We start from the raw sequence: 25641 nt of genomic DNA on the forward strand, positions 1-25641 counted from the left end.
TCAGTATTATGTTTCAATCACATCAAATCAGTAATGCAATCTGACAACATAATTTTTTGCTATTTAAGCTGAAATCACTCTAAAGAGATGTATTTTTCAAGGCTGGTCCAGCTAATGTGCAATCTGGTGGAAACTAAAAGTGGCTCATGCCTCAATCAAAAAGGCAATCGGCTGTTTTAACTAGAAGGAACTTAAAGAAGGCACTTCATGTCTAGAAATGCATGTGCGTCACAACCTTTCATTATAAACAGATGGTAATTACATCCCAAATTGGTACATTTATGGGCAAGGTATTAATCATTGAGTTAAAGTCTAAAAGCGGCACTTAAAAATTGTTCACACTATTACATACCCACAGTGCAGTGCGTTCTGGACCTTTTTTTTACAGCTCCTGGAAACTGTCTCAACTCACAGTGAATGATTAATGTCATCTGTCTGAACACACAGATTTCCCCCTCACTGAACTTTTGCAACTACGTGTATTTCATGTTTTTAAACGTTTAGTCTCACACAACATTTTCTTCTTCTCGATTTACAGCCAAAAGTTGTGTTTTTTCCATCCGGCATAAAAGATGTTATCGTCTTATAGTCTGGCACTGGGGCTCTGATGTCTACATATGTTCAACCACGGACTGATTCCACACTCGCAAGAGTTCACAGTGTCACAGTTGAAATCCCCTCGTCTTGTGTGTGCAGCTCTCCACTCGTTTGTTGTGTAACAGCGGCTAGAATCCTTCATCCGCGTCTCCACGCGCTGTCAACAGAGTTTGGTGAACTTCCTCGCTCTGTTGGCAGAGGCCGCCCTTCAAGACCGGGGGGCCACAAATCATTAGCGGACAAAGCGCAAAGACGAAGGGGAGGGGGGGTGGGCATTAACATTTTGCTCTGATCACTGTGGTTAGGAGACAGAGAACAGGTTGCATGAGGATATTGGTCCGAATCTGTTTTATTTGGCCACGGTTAGTTATTTTAATGATTCCCTGTGCGCAGACCCTCGACACTCACTCTGAGCAAACAGGAAACACTTTTGTTGTGAAAGTTTGGCTAATTTGACTGTGAAGGTTTTTTTCTACATTGCATGTTCCAAAGCAACCAAACAGCACACAGCGCCGCCGCTTATGATAACTACAGACAAAGCTCTTGTTTGTGCAGAAACTTCTTTCATCATGATTGATTTTGGCCTCTGAAGCATCAAGCAAATTGGATAAATATGATGTTCTCCGTACTGCTGCTTTCGGCTCTGTTAAATCCACCTCTGCGTAAGCAATGCCTGACGGTTTGGTTCTTGACGTACTCTGAAGCTGCTGCCAAAACCAATTCCTGCGATTCACTCTCGAGACCGCACAATGCGAGATAAATGCCCCTGTTTTTTGGGATGGAGCGATTTAAAAAAGGCTTCTCTCTAACACCCTGCGGTTTACTTGATGATAAACTAATAAATTTGAGCTTGCTTTGAAAAGTGACTCTTCTGCTGAAAAAAAGGGAGATTAGCCGTAGTTAGACAAAACAAAATTAGTTTGTTCTTCAAAACAGGGTGTCCAAGGGCTGTGCCCTTGCAGGGGTTCAGCGTTTCAAAAAATCCTGATCCATCACCTTGTCATAAGGTGCTTTTCGTAAATAAAACCTATAATCCCAATCTTACATCTTGCGGCCTGGCATGCATTGTGCAAGACAGGCGTGTTTGCTTGTGGTTTTGATGAGAAGGACCATGTTTGAGGAGCACTGCAATTACATGTTCTCATTTGTGTTGAATCAATCATATCTGTTTGAACATTTTCTCCATTCAGAGAAATTGGACCATCGTGATTACATAGCTTTGTAGTTTTCTTGCACTTGTCTTACAGGTCAATCGTGTATAATTGGGTTTAGTTCCAGATTAATCAAACTCATGGTCTTGGTTTCAGACAAAGCTTTATGAAACCAGAGTGATTAGCATTCAGACCTGCACAAGCTTGTCTGAACCAAACAATGAGAACATTTAAATCCAAGATTTTTTTGCTTATGGAATTTCTTGGTTTACTGGGCCATTTTTGTGTCCACTCAGGGTTGCCACTTAGACAAATCCCTGACTGGATGCCAGAGCAACTGGTGTTTCTACTTCCTCTCATTAGATTTCAACGAGAGCGAGAAAAAACTGGCCATTTCTTTGTTGAATGGTCACTTTCTTGTATGGGATACGGGCTGTGTTTAAATGTTTAGTCTTGAGAAACATTTGATTCGTTTAAAAGTCTCCGTGCAAGCTTCAAGATTTTGTAGTCATCAGCTGCATACTAAATGGTATTTTATACCTTGACAAGTTTACACAAAAATTATCTTTTATGTTGTTTCAAACCTAACTTCTTTTGTAACTTTCTTCTGTGGAGCACATGAGTAATGTTGAATAAAGTACTGGTTGCTTCTCTTGCTCCCTTCCTAATGTACTGGTTTAAGTTTTGGTCAACTCGCACATCGAAATTTAGTTTGCTCCACACACAGAGCTATTGTATGACTTCAAAAGACTTAATATAGTAATTCAGCTCACAAGTGCTACATCTATCGGTACATTTGCATCCTTTTTGAAGCTTGAAAGCACCAGTCTGAGCGACCAAAGAGCAATGAAAAGAGCAGCCGGCACATTATTCAAAATCTCTCTTTTTGTGCTCCACAAAAGAAAGAAACGGTCGGATTTCTCCCCCATTATTCCTTTTATTATGATGCGTTCTCTCTTTAGGATGGACCCCTGGTCATGAGCTTAAACATCCCATGTAATTTACTGTGTTATTGCTGAAGATGAAAGGAAGTTATGTAAATAACCCATGATAAATGTCTCCAGAAGGCATGTAAGATATGAGCTATGATTTTAGATTCACTGTTGTGAAAGTATTTTGTTCGGTGTGGAAAATGGTACAGTACTTTTTTTTCCTTTTTTATTAACTTATTAATGCACTTACTTTAAAAGTGAGAAATGTGTATGCAATTGATGTATTTCTTTAATACAAATATTTGAATTATTTCTCTGGTCGTCTTGTCTACTTTAGGCATTGTCTCTGATCGCCCTTCCTTTCATCCCTGCATCTAACCTGTTTTTCCCTGTGGGCTTTGTTGTTGCCGAAAGAGTCCTGTATGTGCCCAGCATGGGATTTTGTGTTTTGGTGGCCCATGGATTCAAACTCTTGTCCCAAAGAGGGTAAACGTCCTCTGAACAAATTCTCTTATACTTTATCCCTTTGAGTGACGTGTTCAGAGACTAATTCTCTCGTTTTTGTAATGTTATCCAGAGGCCTAAAGAAAATGTCTTGGTTGCTCATGGGAGTTCTTCTAACAACACACGCCTTGAAGACTTTCAACAGAAACTGGGACTGGGAGTCCGAATATACGCTTTTTACATCTGCACTGAAAGTATGAACACATTATTCATTTATAGATGCACATCTGGCCACAGGCTCATACATATTATATGCTTGTATTTTGAGATCATTACTTTGAATAAATCCAGCTCACTGCCTTATATCAAAGGACGACTCCAGACGTTAACAAGAGTACAATGAAATGTCTGGAAAATATGATTTGTAATGTCAGCCTGGTATGCCTTAAAACATTTAAAAATTGTTTTCCTCCAGGTGAACAGGAACAATGCCAAACTCTGGAACAATGTCGGACATGCTTTGGAGAATCAGAACAGTTATGAGAGAGCTTTAAGATACTTCCTTCAGGCCACAAGAGTGCAGCCAGGTAATTGACTCATCCGGGTAATCATTTTAAGGTTACCTGAGCATCTTTAAAGCAAACATGATAATTTCACGCTTGTAAACTGGATATTCAATGAGAAAAAATATATAAAGTTTATCCATTGGGAATTTATCAGAGTGTGCATTACATTCTGATACTCGAGTCAGACTGAATGTCTAATTAGCCGTTTGGCTGTTGGCTATTTTCCAATAGCCCGCACGGACTTAATGACATCAGCAGAAAAGAAAGTCATTTTAGAGGAAGAGCAAGTTGTTGCGTTTTAATTAAAGATTATGAATAAAAACTTTTTGGGGTGGAGGGGAGATAAATTGCACCAATTAATCATTCACAGTAAGAAAAAAAAAAGTAAATGAGGTCGATAATTAGCCTAGAAATCTAGACGCACCCTAGCGGCAGAACATTTATTTTGCCGCGAGTGTAGTCTAGCAACTCTCGGTAGACCTGAGACCTGGAAAAACCAAACTCTGGTCAGACCAATCACAGCGTGTGTAGAGTCGGTGGGCGGGAATGACGGCACGTCATGGCAGAGTTGCGGAGGTTCTGCGTGATACTCGTAAACAAAGAAGCTGGCGAACAGCTGCCTTTTGAATCGGCTTTGGTCGCGACTCTGGAAGACTTGGAGTTAAGCTTTTATTTGAGAAAAGAACAAAGAACGGCACTGAAGTCATTCTTAAGAAAAGATGTGTTCGAAGTTTTGCCGACCGGATACGGCGAAAGTCTATCAACTAACGTTAGCTCGGCTTGACCTTCTTCTTTGCTGTGGTTGGTTGGTTGTAGCGCTCATTGCGCTATCCAATTGCGTGCAGAGGGAATTTGAAAGACAACCGTTTATCCCGCCCCTCGGATTGAGCCCTGTCAATGGTGAGTTTCCAGACCCAACATCTTGATGTGGGTCTGGCTTGTCAGGCTAATCGATAATAGTTTCAGGCAGACTTTAAATTTAAAAAAAAAAAAATTTTAGGGAGTCATTTTAGGCAAAAGCGCTAATGACAAGTGATAGTTTGTCTTTGGGAATGATTTTGGACCACAATGTTTTCTAGAGAGACAAAATACTAAAAAAGTATTCAATTCGTAATATTTCCATCAGTTCTTTCAAAAATATTGGCAGAGGAAGTTAACATGGAGCCTATTTTAAACAAAACTCTCCATCGGATATGTTGTTTTAGGGAGGTGTGGGAAATTCTACCTTATTATTATAAGTTTGGAGGCGTGTTGGTAAGGACAATTTCAAATTGTGTATAAGCTAACAAAAAAGTATTTTATGTAGCATTTCATGGGACTGTATGAAAACATTGGCGTATAAAACTATTTTCGCACTTTAGTGTCTTTGATGTGAGAAGATGAGGATTTAGGTTTTGTATTGGCTCTACTGCAGCATTGTCAGGCTACCTGTGAGGAAGACGCAGTGGCTGCCAAAGGCATTAAACTGTTGACTTCAATTGTTTAAGTTATGTTGGTTTATTAAGCTAACATGACTTGAGAGATCCACCACCCAAGATGTGTTTTTCCCAGATGACCTCTGTAAGCACATTAATGAATGAGGAAATCCTGGGCAGGCTATCTATACGCGTCAGTTTGCTTTTCTTAACAAAAACTCCACCACTTCAGTGCAATGAGACGTTTCTCAGAAAATGCTGGTAGCATTATCAGTGTTAGACATCGAAACCTACCAACGCTGGTGGTTAGCTCTCTGTTGTTCGAGGTTACGTGGGCCACATGGCTATAAAAGGTTGTAAAGGGAGAGCTTTCACAGGAGGTGCTTTTCCTCTTCCCGGTCTTTCCCGCCGATTTCTCGTCCCAAATGTGTATTAAACTGGTCAGCTGCCGTTAACTGTTATTATTTGTTGCACTCAAGCCGTATAATTCACATTCCACTATGTACTCTGTCTTTGAGGTTTAGTCTGTGCTATTTTCTTGATTTATGACTCCATACTAAACATTGTGTCCTCTTCTAAGATGACATTGGGGCCCACATGAACGTTGGGAGAACCTACAAGAACCTAAACAGGTCCAAAGAGGCAGAGGAGGCATATCTAATCGCAAAATCCCTTATGCCACAGGTATGACATTTCCATATCAGGAAAAAATATATAGATTTAGTTATAATTCGATTGTCAACAATCTTTGATATGAACGATAAGACTTTTACTTTTCCATATTTTTTATTTTTAGCAATTCTGCTTAGTGGCACAGAAATACATTTGTACTTAAGATCTAAGAAAAAAAATATCATAGCTATATCAAACTAGATATATTAAGTGCATCGCCTAAACATAATAATCTTCTAAGCAGTCTTCCGTGTGTATTGGTAGTTTTCATTGCAGTTCAGAAATGACTTGCAATCTGTCACGAGAACCTGTTTCCTCCTTTCCTGTTTTCCTCTCCCACTGCATTCCCCTTAGCCAAATTATCTTTAGTTTATCTCAAGATAAACTTTCACTGCCTGAATGTTACAAAACCCAACAAGCTCATCTGTAATTTTAAAGTAGGTAATCAAAATTTAGGGGAAGTTTTGGGCTGTGAGTTATTGGCTCTCAGGGACTGTTAAAAGGTCTGCGATCTCGTTCCACCTTTCTCTCTTTTCTACAAATAAAAGACCAAAAAAAAAAACTACACTGAATAACTTATAGTTTGTGGCTTTTAGTCCATGTGTATGCTAGTGTACTCATAAATTTGATCAATGTTGAAAACGGTGCTGTTAAATATTTTTTGTGGAAACATGATCCATTTTTTCAGGATTCTTTGATGAATGAAATGTGGGACACTGCTTACTTCTTGCAGGACGCGGGTCGCGGGACAAAGCTCCCTATTGGATAGTAGGTGGTCACACTATGTACAGTGTGTAAAATGTACAGTGTTTTTGTACTGGGAAAATGGACTGAACATATTGATGATGACTCCTGACCTGCACAGATTTTTGTCCAATTAGATGCTCTCTGCCCCTCAATACCGTTTGAAGCTGATTAGCAAGTAGCAAATTATGGTTCATAGCTGTGATGTACCCAAAACATATTGGCTATTTAAAAAGGCTCCTTCCATATGTCTTCCCTGATTTTCTTGAAACCAATCTTATGGGCTTTACTCCACCTGGGTCTATATTTCATGTTGGAATGTAGAAGGAACATACTGAATATATTATTGTTATACTTCGAGTCAAATGTATGTAAATGTAAATGCTTACAACCTTGGCTGATCTTTCCAAAACATATTGGCAGATCATTCCAGGGAAGAAGTATGCAACCCGTGTGGCCCCCAACCATCTGAACGTCTACATTAACCTGGCTAACCTGATTCGAGCGAATGACTCTCGCCTGGAGGAAGCCGACCAACTCTATAGGCAGGCCATCAGCATGAGACCAGACTTCAAGCAAGCCTACATCAGTCGGCAAGTCTCCGTTCATGCTGACAGGGTCAAAAATATGTTTGTTAACTTGCGTACTTACTGACAGGGCCAAATGAAACTGAATGAGTTGTAGTTCAGAAATTATTTTGGCTTTGGCGAGGTTAAGAGTCATGTTTTTTTTTTTTAGCCCATGTGTACAGTGGATGATGTTCAAGAGATACGATCTTGTAAAAGAATTGGGCATCTGTGTTTTACAATTTCACACCCATCCTGGACTCTCTTTGCTATCCGTAAGAAAATATTTCTCATAGATATGAGCTGAAGTTGCGTGAAAGAGTATCGGGTGTTTGTCATTTTTGTTCAATTTCGCATAATGTGAAAATTTACTTAGCCTTCACACTTTGTGATTTCTCTCTACATGTCTCATCCTGTTAATGAAATGTTGATCAGATAAGCTATTGAAAGTGGATTTACTGGAATGCTTTGGTTCTCATGAACGAACAAAGCAAACCAAAGACAAAAAATCAAAACTTAAACCTTTGCATTACTCAAACTATTTGCTAAGAAAATATCGCTTCAAGAAACCGATCTTTCTTGTTGTACATGTGTGTTAGATTTTCGAGATGTCCTGTGAGAGGTATTCCAAAAATGTCTTTTTTTTTTCCTCTTAAAACTCAGAGGGGAGCTTCTGCTGAAAATGAACAAGCCCAGTGAGGCGAAGGACGCCTACCTACGAGCACTGGAGCTGGACCATACCAATGCAGACCTCTGGTATAATCTGGCTATTGTCAATATCGAGATGAAGGACCCCTCAGAGGCTCTGAGAAACTTTAATCACGCGTTGGACCTGAATCCGCGGCACAAACTGGCACTCTTCAACTCGGCACTTCTCATGCAAGAGTCAGGTGTGTAGGCAATGGCCATTTGAACCAAGCAATGAAAGTGAGCTGCCTTCTAAGCACCCTAATCATCGTAAAACCTCATAAGCAACCAATTTGGAATGCTCTACAAAGAATTTTGTACGGCATGCAAACACTCCGCTCTCATTTGATTTCAACAGAGTTTGTTGTTAGCATGTTGTAGTTAAAAAAAGTATAAAAGTACATTACACACTATTATACTACGGGGCCGTTGAATGCTTGAATCTGATTGGTTGATGAACGTTCTGAGGTGTGCAATTATTTTCTGGGAGACGCACAGCGAACGTAGTTCCAGGCAGCTCTTGACCGCATTACAGTTCCATATCACTTCGCATAGTTAACTGTAATAACGGAAATTACAGGACTAAAAAAAAACACCATGACAGACGATTTTCCTAAAGTTAATTTTAATATTTACGGGAACTATAAAACGTTCAACAAATGGGCGGCAGGAGTATTAGACGGTCCAGATGAAGAACAACATAAACGGAAGCGGACATCAAAGACAGCCGGCAACAACAAAAGACATAAAATGATTAGCGAAGAACAGCTAGACATACTTGAGGGAGAAAAACACGAAGAAAACACCAAAAAAACAACAGCTTGGGCAGTTAATGTGTTTAACGACTGGCTTAAAGCCAAAAATACGTCTCTGGATGAGGTAGAGAGAGAGGGGGCATCCACTTTAAATACCCTGCTGCGAGCTTTCTATGCCACTGTCCGAAACGCATCCGGCGCAGAGTATTCAGTGTCAAGTTTTATTTCCCTTAGAGCTGGACTGAACCGCTATATATCCAAATACAACATCATTGGTCAATCGGAATTTAAGTCATCCAACGACGTATTCAGGGCCGTCCTCAAAAAGTTTCGAAAGGCTGGGAAAGACGTCAGTACTCATCATCCTCCCATCTCCACTGCTGAAATACAGCGCATTCGTCACTCTCCGTATCTGTCACCAGACACAGCAGCCGGACTGGTTCGCAAGGTCTGGTTTGACATTCAGCTGAACCTGGCGAGGAGGGGGCGTGAGGGAAATCGAGAGTTAAGACAGCATTCATTCGTTATTAAAAAAGATGAAAATGGAGGTGAATTTGTTTGCTTGTCTTATAATGCAGAAACAAAAAACCACAAAAAGCCCAACGATCCCAAAAAAGACTGTTACCGAGGAATCATGTCTGCCAACACAAGTGACCCCCTTTGCCCAGTTAAAAGCTTCAAAAAGTCCCTCACTAAATGCCCACCTGATGCCACATCCTTCTATCTTCATCCTCTGAAAACGACAGAGGAGGAGCTTGACAGGCGAGAGTTCTGGTATTCTCACGAACCCATGGGTGTGAACTACCTCGGAAATATGCTTCCTTGCATCTGCGAGGCAGTGGGGTTATCCAAAAGATACACCAACCATTCATTAAGAAGCACAGCAGTTCAAATACTGTCTGAAGCAGGACTGGAGAGCAGGCAAATCATGTCTGTCACAGGGCACAAGTGTGAAACAAGCCTGAGAAGCTACTGGGCACCTTCAGCAGAAGAAAGAAAACAATGGAGCCTGATCCTCTCAGGAAACAAAAATTCAAACGCCACAGAAAATCAAGGCCGGGACCAACAGGAAAAGACAATCTCCACTACACAGCTCCCTGCGCTTGATCTGCCATTTTCGATGTCTAATTTTACAATTAACGGAAGCGTGCAGTTTAATTTCAATATATAAAACATGTAGGTCTAGATAAATAAAGTTGTAGCATGAATCAAAAAGTAAATATAATACAGCTGGTAGGCCTGCTGCATGATTTTTTCCCCCGTTATTATTGCAGGTACAACAAATAATATAGATATGCCTAAGGCCTTTTGTGTTTCATTCATTTTTGCAAAAAAAAAACAAGCAAAAAAACAGAAAATGCAACGATTTAATAATAATTAAATGAATATATATACATTCACAAGCTTTTCTGTCTCATTACTGCAATCACATGTGCTCGCACACATACACTACAGTTTGCACAAAAAGGTGTTTTCAGCGCTGACCTGACGATTTGATCAGTTAGCCTATAGGCCTATATAGTGTAGCAACTTAATGTCTACATTGTCTACACATGACATTTTTTCCACTATAGCGAGGTAATAACAGCGCTGTTTAGAGACGCACAGAGGTAGCCTCTCGCTCTCTCTCTCTCTCGCTCTCTCTCTCTCTCGCTCTCTTTCGGAACTAGCAAAAGAGCCGTTGGATGAGACGCGGAAGAAATAGTCCTACTCACAATAGCGATTTAAGTACAAAAACCGGACGAATCCCTTTAAATATATAATCGGATCGATGTCTTGAGGTGTGGTAACCGTAGCATAAGCGGAATAATTGACTCCGGGCCGTTCAATTATTAGAATGATAATGCACACCCGAGGTCGGCCCGTCGTCAATTATTCCTTACATATTAGGTCAAGTAATAAATATATAAATTTTTTTATTGATACTTTTCAGAACAAAATACTTCTCAGAATAATAATAAAATAAACAGCACATACCAATATGGGTAAAATAATAAATCACACTGAGCAATTTGTATTGATACTTTTCAGGACTTTGTGATTTATGTTGCTAAGCTAACGGTAGTAAACAAAACTATATAATATTAGGACAAAATAACCATTTTTAATTACACTTTACAGAAGTTTCATTTTGCTCGTTTTATCCATCATCTTTTTTCCACCGAGCTGAAGTCTTTGATTGTCTTCTCTGTAAAATATGCACGCTATGATGCCTTTGAATTTGACTATGAGACCCACCTTTTGAAAACGGCGTTTGCTTTGGGATGTGTGCCATTGATGCCTTAGAATACAGTACCAGCTGTTTAGGAAGCTCACTAGGTTCTAAAGAAATAAGGTTGCAAAATACACTTCCCTAATTTCTGATTTATCAGACCCGAGCTTCAAAAACAAGAAACGTTAAGGTGCTTCGTAATCTCTTTGAAAGTGACAGTTTGCCAATTACTGTTTGAATCGCACGAGGTTAGACAAGTTATTAACCTATGGATTCTTTGTGTGCCACCTCAAGGCAGCAACCTCTCACCTAATTCGGTCATGTTCTCATGCCTGAGAATGTTAGCGTTTGATCCAGCAGCTATAAGTTTAAATTGAATGTGACTCATTGACCCTGACTTCGAGTTTTATGCCGTTTTTTCACTCATAACTTTGAATAGCAGGAAAGACTGATGGATTCGTGCAGTTCGAGCGAGGCATTAGTTTGTCATTTTTTCTGAGATTAGCACACCTACGCTGCCTACGCTGCCGCAATGTCAATACGACGAATACAACGGCTCTATTTGCACATGGTTTTAGGCCTCTTGTTCAGACTGTTTAATCATGTGACTGAGGAAGCATGTTGCGATCAATTCACAGGCCTGCCTGACACAACTGTTATTCTTTCATTTGCTTTTGTAGTTGTGCCCATCTATATTGTTTTTTTGTTTTTTTTTTGTGTTTTTTTTTAATAAAAGCAGGTTTTAAGTGCAACCTGCTTTCCATGGTTTCCCCGCTTTTGGCCTACAGTAGTTATTCTGAACAGTCTTCATGGGGTAATAAAAAGCTGGCCGACACTCCTTACCCTTGTTCTGACCTTATTGTTGCAACATAGGATGGTTAACAACGTAGATCTTGTTACGAAGTCAAATAACAGAGCCAACATACTACAGATAGCAGTGCCAGGCTTTTGGGCGCATTACTCCCAAAAAATAATAAAGCTTTCTAAATTCAGACAAGACCCTTATTTAATATGACTTTATTAAAAATTATTACCATGGCATGACTTAAAATGCATAAACCTAGAAAAACTATGTTTGTGGGTATTCAATATTTGAATTTAATTGACCTGAGTTTTTCACATTTGATAACATTACTCTCTACACATTTGTTTTGCTGGGTTGTTTAATAACAATATAACATTTTATTTTTATGATTCATGATTCTCTATACCATTTTATAATAACGTGGCAAAACAAAATATGCTATTGCACACTCCTTAATTTGAAAAGTTAAAGGAAACCAAAAAAAAACCCTCATTGCCACATTCTTACACTTGCCCGTTTTTCCTTCTTCTAACACATCAACTTTGAGGACAAAATGTTCACTTGCTGCCTAATATATCCCACAAACAGGTGCAGTGATGAACAGATAATCAGTGTTATTCACTTCATAATGTTATGCCTGGACGGTTTATTAGGGCTGTCGATTTAATGTGTTAATTTAATTAATTAGTTATGGGGAAAAAATAATGCATTAAAATTGTTAATGCGTTTAACGCATCCGCCCCATCCCAGACCTATGTAGGTCAACTTGCATTTCATACAGTTGATTGGTGATAAACATTATGCGGGGTAAAATCTCACTGTCTGATGGAGCCTATTGAATGCAGTTATATGCAATATAAAATTCAAGATACTGGGACAAAATTGCACCTGTATGAGTTTTTGTCCCATATTTATATCATATGATATAGGCTAGTTAAGCAATGTCACACGTGTAACGAGAGCAATATCACACAATGATGTCAAAATTTATAATTTTTTTCATTTTAATGCATTCAAAATATTTAAGGCAATTAATGCTGCATCCATTTTTTTTCCCCCATCATCCTTTGGCTAGCGTTACATGATATGATCACGCTCTTATTCATCCAAATGCTTTAAAACCATTCACGCTCTAGAACACAATGCGCCACTGGCGGCTTTGTTTCTACATTAATTCGGAGATTAAATATGAAATTATTACAATTGAAAAGTGTATTAACTTTAATGTTAGGTTTTATCGTGATTAATTTCAGAAAATGTGCGATTTTAATTGTTTTGTTGTTGTTTTTACGTTTGTTACTGGGACTGGTACATTTGACATCCCTAGTTGACATGTTTTTTTTCTCCACAAAATAAGTAGCAAAACAGAACTCTCCTTACTCCAAGAGTAATAGTTTACTTTAATTTGGATTTAATCTATTTATAACATTTGCACCAATCCTATCTCTTAATTTTTTTCTTTTTAGGTGAGGCAAAATTTCGCCCAGAGGCGAACCGTCGTTTTCTCACCTATGTGAAAGAGGAGCCGGACGATGCTAACGGCTACTTCAACCTTGGCATGCTGGCGATGGATGCTAATGAGAACGAAGAGGCTGAGCGCTGGATGCGGGAGGCCATTCGACTGCAACCCGGCTTCCGCAGTGCTTTGTTTAACTTGGCCCTGCTCTACTCTCAGTCACAGCGTGAACTGGATGCTCTCCCGGTGCTTGAGGAGCTGCTGCGGTACCACCCTGAGCATGTCAAAGGCCTGATCCTCAAGGGAGACATTCTCATGAACCACCGCAAGGATACACGTGGTGCTAAGGCCTGTTTCGAACGGATCTTAAACATGGACCCAAGCAACGTACAGGCCAAGCACAACCTCTGCGTGGTGTACTTCGAAGAACGGGAGCTCCAGCGTGCCGAGCGCTGTCTGGTAGATGCACTCGCTATGGCCCCACACGAAGAGTACATCCGACGGCACCTCGCCATTGTACGCAACAAAATGGCCGCCATGAGTGCCGCGGGACAGCCGATTGTGCAGACAGAGGGCGGGAGTGTGGCAGACAAACAGCAAGAGCCACATCAACAGGACAAAAAGGAGGAGGAGGAGGAAGGGCGGGGTGTTGCTTCAGGAGCAGGGGAGGGGGCCAGGAAAGAGAAGAATTTGAGGAAATCCTCCCCCACAGAAAGCGTCAGCGACCAGGGCCACGGCCAATCAAAGAAGTTGGATGCGGGCCAACCTGACAAGAGGACTAACAGCAAATCCACAAAAGAGATTAAAGATATAGAAAAGAAAAGGGCGGCTGCCTTGAAGAGACTGGAGGAGATTGAACGCATATTAAGCAGCGATTAACCTTGTTTATCAACCACCACACTATTTTTATATATAACTATTTAAAGCGCAAGAACGAGACTCCTATGGGTTTTTTTTCTCCAAATTGAGCCCTTGTTTATGCATGTCTCGTGGCGCTTTTGTTTGATTGTTTTGTGTCTTTTTATATAAGGTGGGGTATACCTCCTTTTCCGACAGCTTTAATTATGTAAAGCTGTTTGGCTGAAAAGGGGAAACCATGTGTGCATTCACATGCGCTGAAAAAGCACAAAATTAGGTACTTTTTTTAAAGAAGCCCTTATTTTACCATATCGTTTATTTATGATTGTCTATATTTGAGTCACTGGATTAGTTTTTGTCACTTTTGTGTATTGATTTACCTTACCACTGGCAAGTATTACTCAAAATCACAAATAAAATGTTGGTATATTGGCCAGGCCATTTTATAGCAGGACCTCTGAGTGGTCCGTCACCTGGCTGTTGAGTTTTAGCTCAGCAAACCCCTCCCCTTCTTTGCATGACATCACCGCTTTCCTCCAATTCTCCGCTGCTGTTTGTTGATGTGTCATTATTGTTGTTGTTTTTTAGTCTCGACTCTGAATGGTGTCAGTGTTTAATTATATCCTCTGACATAATCTCATTCTGAATTAGGGTCACCTCCCTTTGCCAGCCCTCTTTTTGCAGGCTTCTGGGAATTTTCAGTATCTTTTTGGGCTCTTGCTGATTTCAGATTGGCCATGCAGAAGCAGGCTTTGCTTTTTATTTGGATTTTTTTCCCTTTTCTTTTAAGGTTTTCTGCTGCTTTTAGCTCCGTTTCGTGTTCTCCCCACAAAGACCAAACGGTAACATTATAATTAAGCATTAAGCGGGAAAAACTTGAAACCTTCATTGAAAGGAATAATTCCCCCAAAATTAAACTTCTGTCATCCTTTGCTCAACCTCATGTGATTTCAAACTTGTATGACTTACTTTCTTCTGTGAAGCATAAAATACATTTTTTATACCTCCTACTGTTATAAATTATGCAAAAGCATTATGCAATAGCTTTTTTCGACTAACAGAACCAAATTTAAATCACTATTCAAGGAAAATCTCACCAAGGCATGTTCATGAGAGAACTAGCGATGTTAGATTCATGCTTGACTCGTTATTTTGATTCTGATCTTTTTAATGAAGCATTCAATCCAGTTCTGTGAGTGATTTGTTTGATTCGCTGATTCCTATTCAAGGAAAATCTCACCAAGTCATGTTCATGAGAGAACTAGCAATGTCAGATTGTTCTCATGAGAGAACTAGCGATGTCAGATTCATGATTGACTTGTTATTTTGAATCTGATCTTTTAATGAAGCATTCAATCCAGTTCTGTGAGTGATTTGTTTGATTCGCTGATCAAATGATCCAGTCACAGCAGATAACCGCTCACTGGAAGAGAAGATTTTCCATGAATTACTAAAATGTTGGTCTGTTCCTCACACAAAGCTACCATCTGACTTCAAAAGACTTCACATATGCTGCATATGTAATATGGACCATATTATAATGTTGCTTTTTGAAACTCCAGTCTCCGTTCATTGCAATTGCGTGAACGAACAGTACAGTTCTTGGAATTTTTTTTTTTTTTTTTTTGTTCCACAGAAGAAGGGTTTGGAACGACGGAAGGGTGAAGAAATAATGACAGAATTGTCATTTTTGGGTAAACCGTCGCTTTAATATGGCGAACAACACAGCGTAGCCTAACATTTTTGTGGGTTCTTTTAGCTTTTGTTTTTGAATATAATCGTTTTTTTAAAGCTACGATACTACGCCAATGTGTCACTTTAGTATTTTAATGTGCTGCAGATGAACTTTAAATGCATATGTTGTGTTGAGTTGAGTTGGCCATCCAGGAATCACTGGAATCCTGCCGTCGTTTTACTGTTTACTTTGAAGGCAAGCCCTGAAATATCTCCTCTGACCTTTCTGAAGATCTTCACAGGAAAAAAAGCTATCTGAGAGCTCACTGATCTGTCAGGGCAAGCTCATCAAAGCCTGTGAGAGTGCATTTCCATATATTCTACAAAACTAGCGGTATTAACACATGCGGGGCACGTATGAAAACTCTGAGGTGTTATTTTGTTGCATTAAAGTAATAAAGCCACTTAAAGTAGCATAATTGTCGCCTTTATCCGATTAAGTAGCAGACTCGCGTAGTTCACAGTATTATCAGCTGTTTTTCCAATTGAGATGTTCACCCATTAAACTTGAGCGAGAAACCTGAATCACTACACCTGTTTGCTCTCTTTTTTTGGCAACATGTGCATCTTAATCTTTTTTTATTTATTGTCAGTTTGATAGTCTATAATGACAGATTTACATGGTTGTATCATATTAATCTTAAAATATATAGTGTTGGGAGTTCACCTCTCTCTAAGAGGTTCATTTCCCACTAAATCAACTCACTCAACTCTCATTCAGCTGTATGTGATATGTCATATTTCAAGTTTCCCTCAACTCAGCTTGAGTTCTAATGATGTTTTAGGACCTTTTCCTCTCATCTCATGCTGTGCTTTCTCCCAAAACCCATTTCTTGCATCTTGATTTATAGTAATTGCCTTTTTACTTGGACTAATGTTTTGACTTATGAGTGGTGGTGGGACCTACGGTTTTCCAATAAAAAGAACTTGCATCAGTCATGTCTCATAATGCTGCTTTTTTTATGCATTCTGGCGGCTACAACCAAGCCAATGCAGATGCCTGATCAATTTTTTGATTTGCCAAATCCACACGGTCCAACTCACCCACGCCTTTGACTCGTGTGCTACCCAAAGGCTGTAACTGTCATTTTACTTGTTGTCAAGGCCTCAGGTTTCAGCATTGAGCTTGTGTTGCAATAGCGCTTGCTGTTATGTGATCTGTGCGCAATGAAGCGCACCGCAAACAACTGGTACTTTGTTGCATTTGTTGAACAATTGGGCATGATATTGATCTCGGTAATTAACAAAACTTTGTGTAACCCATTAACCCAAGACGCCAGATTTTTGTGCAAATAGGCTTATGCTAAGAAGAGTGGAAGGCCCATAACTAGGATTTGTTGAAAAACGGTGAGATCCGTCGCAAATGTAATTATGCACAGTATCTGGCAGCCAGAGGAGACTAAACCACAGGAACTCCTAGGTTAAGAAACAAGATTGTCATCACATTGACATTTGATCACACAAGATGTTTAATATGATTATGCTTTTAGTCCATGTGAGAGCAGAATTTATTTTATTGGATTAAAGGCTCAATGACTCTTTTGTAGTGGAAATGCCTGATTACGTTTTAAATGGCCATGTCTCTGGTTTGGGAATTCATGAACTGGTTCATGCCCTATGGAGGGGGAATGAAAATTTGCTGTTGGAGATGATGAACCGTGGAAGACGGTCAGACTAAATCCTTGACGAGTACTGTTAAGCATTTGCACTTTTATAAAACCTTCACTGTTTTTATTGTAATTAACATGATTTAATTTAGGTCATTATTGCATGTGGGTCATAGGTTGACCTAATTTTGAGCACTTTTTTTTTTTAATCTATAACTTTTCTTTCTTTTGTAAGATATAAAAGAATATATCTAAATATATAATATTTAATCTTATATTCATTTTATTTTAATTTCATAGTTATTAAAAAAAAAAGATAATAAAATAATAAAAAATGATCTATATATTTACATTTAGTCATTTAGCAGACGCTTTTATCCAAAGCGACTTACAAATGAGAGCAAGAGAAGCAACTAGAACAGTCAAGGGCAACAGTATGCAAGTGCTGTAACAAGTCTCAGTTAATCTAGCACAAAAAAAAAGTTCTGTCCTGTGTGTTCTATTTATTTTTTTATAAATTAGACAAACAGAAAACGAATAGAATAAGTGCTATTCTTGATTGGTCAGGTGCTTCTGGAAGAGATGTGTCTTTTAGATGTTTTTTGAAAATGGCTACAGACTCGGCTGCTCGAATTGAGATAGGCAGGTCATTCCACCAGGTGGGGGCGGTCCAGGAAAAGGTCCGTGAGCGATTTCATGCCTCCTTGGTATGGCACCACAATGGTATGCCATAATGGTATGCGCACTCTTGGGTTCGTTAAAGACCACCCTCGCCGCTGCATTCTGGATCAGTTGCAAGGGTTTGATAGTGCATGCCGGAAGGCCCGCTAGAAGAGCAATACAGTAGTCCAGTCTGGAGAGAACAAGAGCTTGGACCAGGAGTTTTGTGGCCTGCTCTGATAGGAAGGGTCTAATCTTCCTAATGTTGTATAACGCAAATCTGCAGGCAGGGTTCCCACTCGTCCTGGAAAACCTTGAAAACCTGGAAAATTGATGACAAATTTTCCAGTCCTGGAAAATTAGAGAAAATATAAAATGTCCTGGAAAATTTTGTTGTTGTCTGAGAAAATTCTTTAAAAAAAGTTATTTCTTTAGTCGGGTATAAAGAGTTTATCGCTGGCCCAAACAATTAGCGCTAGTTGCAGAAAGCACATGTTCATGAATGCTGAGTTTGATACGTATGAGTAGTATTTTGAATAATGATGTTTAGTCTTGTGTTGCCACTTGCAGCCGTTAGCTAATGCTATTAACTGCTCAAATGTATGCAGTGAATGTTAACTCGTAAGCTGCTACCTAAACATTTTAATATAAAGTCAGAATTGCTAGAAATAGTCCTTTTCTTCACAATTTACTTTTTTGCGCAGTTGCGAGTTTATATCTTGCAATTCTGACCTCTTTTCTCAGAATTGTGAGATCTAAACTGCAATTGCAAGTTATAAAGTCAAATTCTGAGGAAAAAAGAATTGCGACAATTTTCGCGTTTATATCACAAATATGTAAACTCGCAATTGCGAGAAAGTCAGAATAGCGAGATAAAAAGTCACACTTAGCTTTTCTTTCTATTCTGTGGTGTAAACAAGCTTCCATAGTCATAATGTATGATTAAGAGCTCATATTGAAAAATGCTGGATTGTTAAGTAATGGCATTAAACTGTACTGCTTTTAAAGACTTAGAAAGCAATATTTGGCATGATCCTTGTCTTTTATTCCCGCCGTAGTAAAATTGAAAATGTCCTGGAAAAGTACTGGAAAATGGTTTCTGAAAAAGAGTGGGAACCCTGGCAGAGGTTGTTGCAGTAATGTGGTCAGTGAATTTTAGCTGATCATCAATCACAACTCCAAGGTTCCTGGCTGTCCTGGACAGAGTTATGGTTGATGATCCTAGCTGAATGGAGAGATTGTGATGAAGTGCTAGGTTGGCTGAGACCACAAGCAGTTCTGTTTTTGCAAGGTTGAGTTGCAGGTGATGTTCCTTCATCCAGGCAGAAATATCTGTTAGGCAGGTAATGATACGAACACCAACCGTGGGATCATCTGGTTGAAATGAGAAGTAGAGTTGAGTGTCGTCGGCATAGCAGTGATAGGAAAAGCCTTTGTTTCTGAATGACAGATCCCAGTGATGACATGTAGATGGAGAAGAGAAGTGGTCCAAGCACTGAGCCCTGGGGAACTCCAGTAGCTAGAGGATGTGACTCCTCTCCATGACACCCTGAAGGACCTACCTGAGAGGTAAGACTTGAACCACTGGAGAGCAGTTCCTGAGATACCCATCTTCATGAGAGTTGACAGGAGGATCTGGTGATTAACTGTGTCAAAAGCAGCAGACAAATCCAGTACTATGGATTTGGAAGCTGCTCTTGCCTGTCTCAGTGCCTCCGTAACCGAGAGCAGGGCAGTCTCAGTTGAGTGGCCGCTTTTGAAGCCGGATTGGTTGTTGTCCAAGAGGTTGTTCTGTTCAAGAAATGTAGAGAGCTGGTTAAACACAACTCGCTCAAGTGTCTTTGCAATGAAAGGCAGAAGGGATACTGGTCTGTAGTTTTCTAAAAGTGCTGAGTTCAGAGAGGGTTTCTTAAGCAGTGGGGTTACCCGAGCCTGCTTAAATGCTGTGGGGAAGGTCCCGGTGTGAAGAGAGGTGTTGATAAAGTGAGTGAGTGCAGGAGTAACAGAAGAAGAAATGGCCTGAAGGAGGTGGGTGGGGATAGGATCAAGCAGACAGGTAGTGGGATGATTGGAAAGGATGAGTTATGTAAACAGTTGAGTTTGAGGAGTTATATATAAACACACATCGGCCACTTTTATTAGGTACACCTTTCTAGTACCGAGTTGGAGCCCCTTTTTGCCTTCAGAACTGCCTTAATTCTTTGTGGTATAGATAAAATTATAGGCGCTGGAAACATTCCTCAAAGATGTTGGTCCATATTGACATGAGAGCATCACACGGTTTCTGCAGATTTGTCAGATGAACATCCATGATGCAAATCTCCCGTTCCACCACATCCCAAAGGTGGTCTATTGGATTGATATCTAGTGACTGTGGAGGCCATTTGAGTTTAGTGAACTCATTGTCATGTTCAAGAAATCAGTTTGAGACGATTTGAGCTTTGTGATGTGTGTTATTCTGCTGGAAGTAGCCATCAGAATATAGGTACACTGTGGTCATAAAGGGATGGACATGATCAGCAACTCAGGTAGGCTGTGGCCTTTAAACGATGCTCAATTGGTACTAAGGGGGCCAAAGTGGATCCATGCTTTCATGTCGCTTGCGGCAAATTCTGACCCTACCTACTGAAAGTCGCAGTAGAAATTGAGACTCATCAGACCAGGCAACGTTTTTCAATCTTCTATTAACCAATTTTGGTGAGCCCATGTGGATTGTAGATCACCGTTTTCCCCCTTTCTGATGTTTAGTTTGAACTTCAGCAGATTGACCATCTTGACGATGTCTACATGCCTAAATGCATTGAGTTGCTTCCATGGGATTGGCTGATTAGTTGTATTAACGAGCAGTTGAACAGGTGTACCGGATAAAGTGGCCGCTGAGAATTATATGTATATGTATTTGTGTATATGTATGTATCAGGGGCGTTTCCTCCGAGGAAGCAATGGGCCAGATTTACTAACAGCTTGCACCGACACAAACGGGAAAAGGCATGGACAGGGTTATTTTTGCAGCTGACCTTATTGCATATGCATTTGTAGGAGTTTCCCTTTCAGATGCAAAATCCATGGGAGGAGAATATTTACAAAGGTTTGAGCATGTCAACGGACTGGTGTTTGCGCCATTATTTACCACTTACCATTATTTCATTGGTTTGTGATAGATAGATAGATAGATAGATAGATAGATAGATAGATAGATAGATAGATAGATAGATAGATAGATAGATAGATAGATAGATAGATAGATAGATAGATAGATAGATAGATAGATAGATAGATAGATAGATAGATAGATAGATAGATAGATAGATAGATAGATAGATAGATAGATCGGGTAGGTAGGTAGGTAGGTAGGTAGGTAGGTAGGTAGGTAGGTAGGTAGGTAGGTAGGTAGGTAGGTAGGTAGGTAGGTAGGTAGGTAGGTAGGTAGGTAGGTAGGTAGGTGACATATCTTCTGCAGTGAAGCAGATTGTCAATGAATGGTTGGATCATGTCACTTGTCAATACAAGATTAGTTGTCTTTACAAAATGAAAAGCATTGTGTGAACATTGTTTGTCAGCTTGTCACCTTGCTGTAAAGAACCACCTAACCCAGGGGCATCAGTGTCCTCAAAGTTAGGAATGATCCTGTACTTTTTTTGCTCTCAACACCAGTCTGACAACATAACCCATTCAGTCACAACTTGCTTATATGTTTCACTGTTTATAATGTGTTAATTGCAACTTGGTAATCTTGTTCTTTTCCTTAGTTTCTCACAAATGTCAGTTAGACAATGTGAGCATATGAATCAGAGTTCAATTAAATATTTCACACATTCGTCAGCTCAAATGAGTCACCGCCTTTGTATTCAGAATAATTAGATATAGTTGAAAGTTTTTTTTTTTTACAAATAGGAAGTATTCTGGCGAAAATGAGTTTATCAGGCCTCCCAGGCACATTGTGTATATTAAGAGTTATTATATTTAGTCACTAAATTGTGTAGTTTAACAGATGTAGTATTCGATCACTGAGGACAAAAAGTGTTTAAACTAATTTGTTTTTCATTAGCTTTTGAAGATATCAAATAAGTGAAAATGTACATCTTGAAAGTGAAGTTAAGTTTAGTAACAGCGACTCTTGCTCATCTATATGGAATGGGTGTACGTGAATCAAGACATGATGGATGTAAATCATAATCTAAAGCGGTTGCCGTTTTTAATAAAGACAAATGTGTGTGGGTCTGATCTGTGAGACCTAGCTATATTTCATTTCTGTTAGTAATTAGATGGTTTTATTTTACACGAGAGAATGTTTGATAAAAGGATGTTTTTTAGAGGGCTTTTATATGGAAGTACAGTGCATTTGTTGACTTAAAACAAATCTTTGAACAAAGGAAGTCTGCATTCGTCTGACAAAAAATTGTAAATCACTGCCCTTATAATGGCAGATGCAATGTAAGCATTTGTCCTCAAGTAAGTTTTGTGAGCCATGGGAATGAGACACATAATCCAGTGTTTGATTATTTTCTCTAATCTTCTTAACACATAGTTATTATACAGGATTAGGAATACAGTTTTGCTTTTTTGTGGTTATGTACAGTGGTTATGTACAGTATGCGTATTAAATCACAAGACACCCTACCAACAGCAGTTTTAAGCCTTAGCAAAAAATTTAAAAATAATTTTTTTTTAATAAGTTACATTTATTTATTTCTAAATAATTAGTTTGTTTATTTACTATTATTATATGCCAGTGAAATTCAAAATGGATGTTTTGTAACACTAAACTTGGCATTGTGGCTTTACTTGTCACTTTGCCTTTCCGCCTCTGTACAAAACAGAATAAATTAATGTCGTAGTTGCTAGAAGTGTACATTTATTGCCTTGGACAGAAGTACTATGAAGTGCATGTTTTTTTATTTTTATCATTTTAATACATATAGGAATGATGTGAACACATTTGCACTACATTTCTCTGTTCCGTGGGAACCTTCAGATCTGTTTATAATCATTTGATGAAGCATAGGTCATGTGGTTTTTATCGAGAGATGTTCAAAATGTTAAAGGGAAAGATCCCCCCCGAAAATTTATATTCTGTCATACTTAACCTCATGTCATTTTTGAAGTTTTCTAAAGCCATACTTTTTTTTAATGTGACGTTTATAATTGAAGTCATACCATTATTGTATGTACAATATTTCGCTGCTTCAAACTTGTTGCATTTCGGCATAATTTGTCATTTTGAATCCAAAATACGTCACTGAATATACACTACCATTCAGAAGTTTGGGATCAGTAAAAATGGTTTTAAAGAATATTTTATTATTTTATTCAGCAAAGACTTTATGTGAATGTTGGGATTATCACATACAACAACAACAACAAAAACACTGGATGGAAACGCCAACATGTACATAAATTCTAAAATGCTCATAAAAAACGTATGCGCTCAATTGAGACAGATACATTTTTTATCTTATAAGAAGACATGCGCATTACTACAATGGAAACACTTTTACCAAAAAATTCCCTCTGTGCAACAAAAAAACTCACGCGTCTTTGCTTCAACAGTGGACCAATTTCATCACACCGTATCTCAAATGTTGGTTTGATCATTCTGAAATGCCTGAGCCAAAGTCTGTCAACAAAATGATTTGGTTTAATTTCCTCCCAGAAGAATGGGATGGAAACTATGCTTTATTCGTAAATGTTTTATGCGATATTCCAATTTTGCACACAAGTTAAATTCGCAACTTTGGATGGAAACATAGATATTGATAACAAGAAATGTTTCTTGACCATAAAATACTTCTCTATAAACAGTATAAATTTTAACTGTATGATATGATTGTCAACCATTCCTTTAAGACAGCAAAAACAGAGTGACAAATGACATGAAGTGGCTTAATCTTAAAGCCATTGTCACGCTAAAGTTAGCGTCACTTGCCGAGGAGCCACGATGGCGATTTCCTGCATTTGATCAGGAAGTGGCTATTTTAAGACACAGTGGTCACTTGTCTTCACATATAAACAGTGATGCAGAGACCTAAGCCAGAACAATTGTGGGAATTCCCAGGGTATATGTAGACAGTCTTGGCTCATAGTGCTCTCCTGCTGGGTTTGACTTCTCAGCTGTACAACAGCTGGACATGAGCAATAGGCAACAGGAAGCCGCTCATCGGCTACTGAAATCGAGGTGCTGAAGTGTTGAAGTTGACCCTGACCTCAGATTAAGCGCTGAGTGCTCACGGTTCATCAGCTCCCACATGCAAACATGTGGAGTTACGAATAATCACAGGTCAGTACCTCTGTATCTTTTTCCACTTAAAGATAACTCCCTGGTTTCTCTGTGTTCCCAGGCTTCCAGTGAAATCCTGCCATGTAATGGATCTAGACTGTGTAATCTTGAGGATATATCAGTCTGGATCAACTGCCTCAGAAAGCTCAGGCAGGTTAAAAAAAATAGACTAGACTTAGCCTCCCAGTTTAAACAATAACAAAAACAAAATAAGTTGGAAAAAAAGGTGAAAGCTGAAATGTGTAACAGATATGTAAAAACTCAGACTGTTGTCAAACAGGTTTCCCTGAGCACTTCCCTGCTCTGCCATTGGTCGGCTAAACAGATAGCCCCGCCCATTGGTTGAGCCAACTTGCTAAGCAGATCTGTGTGCTCAAATAAACAATTTTTCACTGCTTGCAATCAACATAGAAATGGTTTTCTTTTAGTTTTATGCATTTTAAGATATAAGAGAAAGTATTTTAACACTGGAAAAAAAGACACTTCAGCTTAAAAGATCATTGAACTGTCTAACTTTTGGGACTAACAGTGTGTGCTCTGTGCCCTAATTTGCTATGCAAGCCTCTCTTTTGTTTAAGCAGAAAGTCAAAATCCCATATGACCCTTAAGGCTTAAGCGATTTCACAGACCGGTACTTGCTATTTATAGCACGTTAACTGATGTTTTTTTTTTTTTTTTTTTAAATACATTCCTGGATTTTTTTATACAGTTTATGATGAGATACAAACTGTAGATAAATGCAACACATCATTTGAAGAATACTTCATTTATGTCATGTCTCTTTCAGGTGTCCTTTTATATAGTGTTAATTTTTTACTATTAAAATATTTTATCCTATCCCATTTTGATATGCAGATATAAATATACATGCACTATTATTCAAATGTTTGGGGTTGGTAAGATATGTTTAATTAGCCTGACAAGCCAGACCCACATCAAGATGTTGGGTCTGGGAACACACCGTTGGCAGGGCTCAATTCGAGGGGCGGGATAAACGGTTGTCTTTCAAATTCCCTCTGCGCGTAATAGGATAGCGCTACAACCAACCGGAGCAATGAAGAAGGTGAAGCGGAGCTAGTTGATAGATTAAACTTCGGCAAAACTCTGAACACATCTTCCTTTTTTAAGAATGACTTCAGTGCCGTTCTTTGTTCTTTTCTCAAAGAAAAGCTTAACTCCAAGTCTTCCAGAGTCGCGGCCAAAGCCAATTCGAAAGACCACTGTTTGCCAGCTTCTTTGTTTACAGGTAGCACCCGGAACTGTCGCAACTCTGCCGTCATTATGTTAAGCCCGCCCTCCGACTCTATACACGATGTGATTGGCCGGACCAGAGTTTGGTTTTTCCAGCTCGCAAACCAACAGAGAGTTGCTAGAGTAACATTTGCTGCCACTAGGGTGCGTCTAGATTTCTAGGCTAATGTTTAATGCTTTTAAAAGATGCCTCAGGCTCACCGAGGCTACATTTATTTTATCGAAAATTCAGTAAAAACAGTAATACTGTGA

General features: G+C 39.2%; 1 protein-coding gene across 2 annotated transcripts in view; it reads left to right on the forward strand.

The window, feature by feature from the left end:
* The window catches only part of tmtc3 (transmembrane O-mannosyltransferase targeting cadherins 3), a 53599-nt gene extending 37069 nt beyond the window's left edge, over positions 1-16530 (forward strand). For both annotated transcript variants that reach the window (XM_079809363.1, XM_079809364.1), the window contains exons 8-14: positions 3018-3166; positions 3258-3378; positions 3600-3711; positions 5686-5789; positions 6945-7114; positions 7751-7977; positions 13013-16530. In XM_079809363.1, coding sequence (XP_079665489.1) covers positions 3018-3166; positions 3258-3378; positions 3600-3711; positions 5686-5789; positions 6945-7114; positions 7751-7977; positions 13013-13881 — 1752 coding nt within the window. In that variant the 3' untranslated portion in view covers positions 13882-16530. The remainder of the gene's footprint in view (positions 1-3017; positions 3167-3257; positions 3379-3599; positions 3712-5685; positions 5790-6944; positions 7115-7750; positions 7978-13012) is intronic.
* The last annotated feature ends 9111 nt before the right edge of the window (positions 16531-25641 follow it).

This window comes from Gobio gobio (assembly GCF_949357685.1).
Source record: "Gobio gobio genome assembly, chromosome: 25".
Lineage (NCBI taxonomy): Eukaryota > Metazoa > Chordata > Actinopteri > Cypriniformes > Gobionidae > Gobio > Gobio gobio.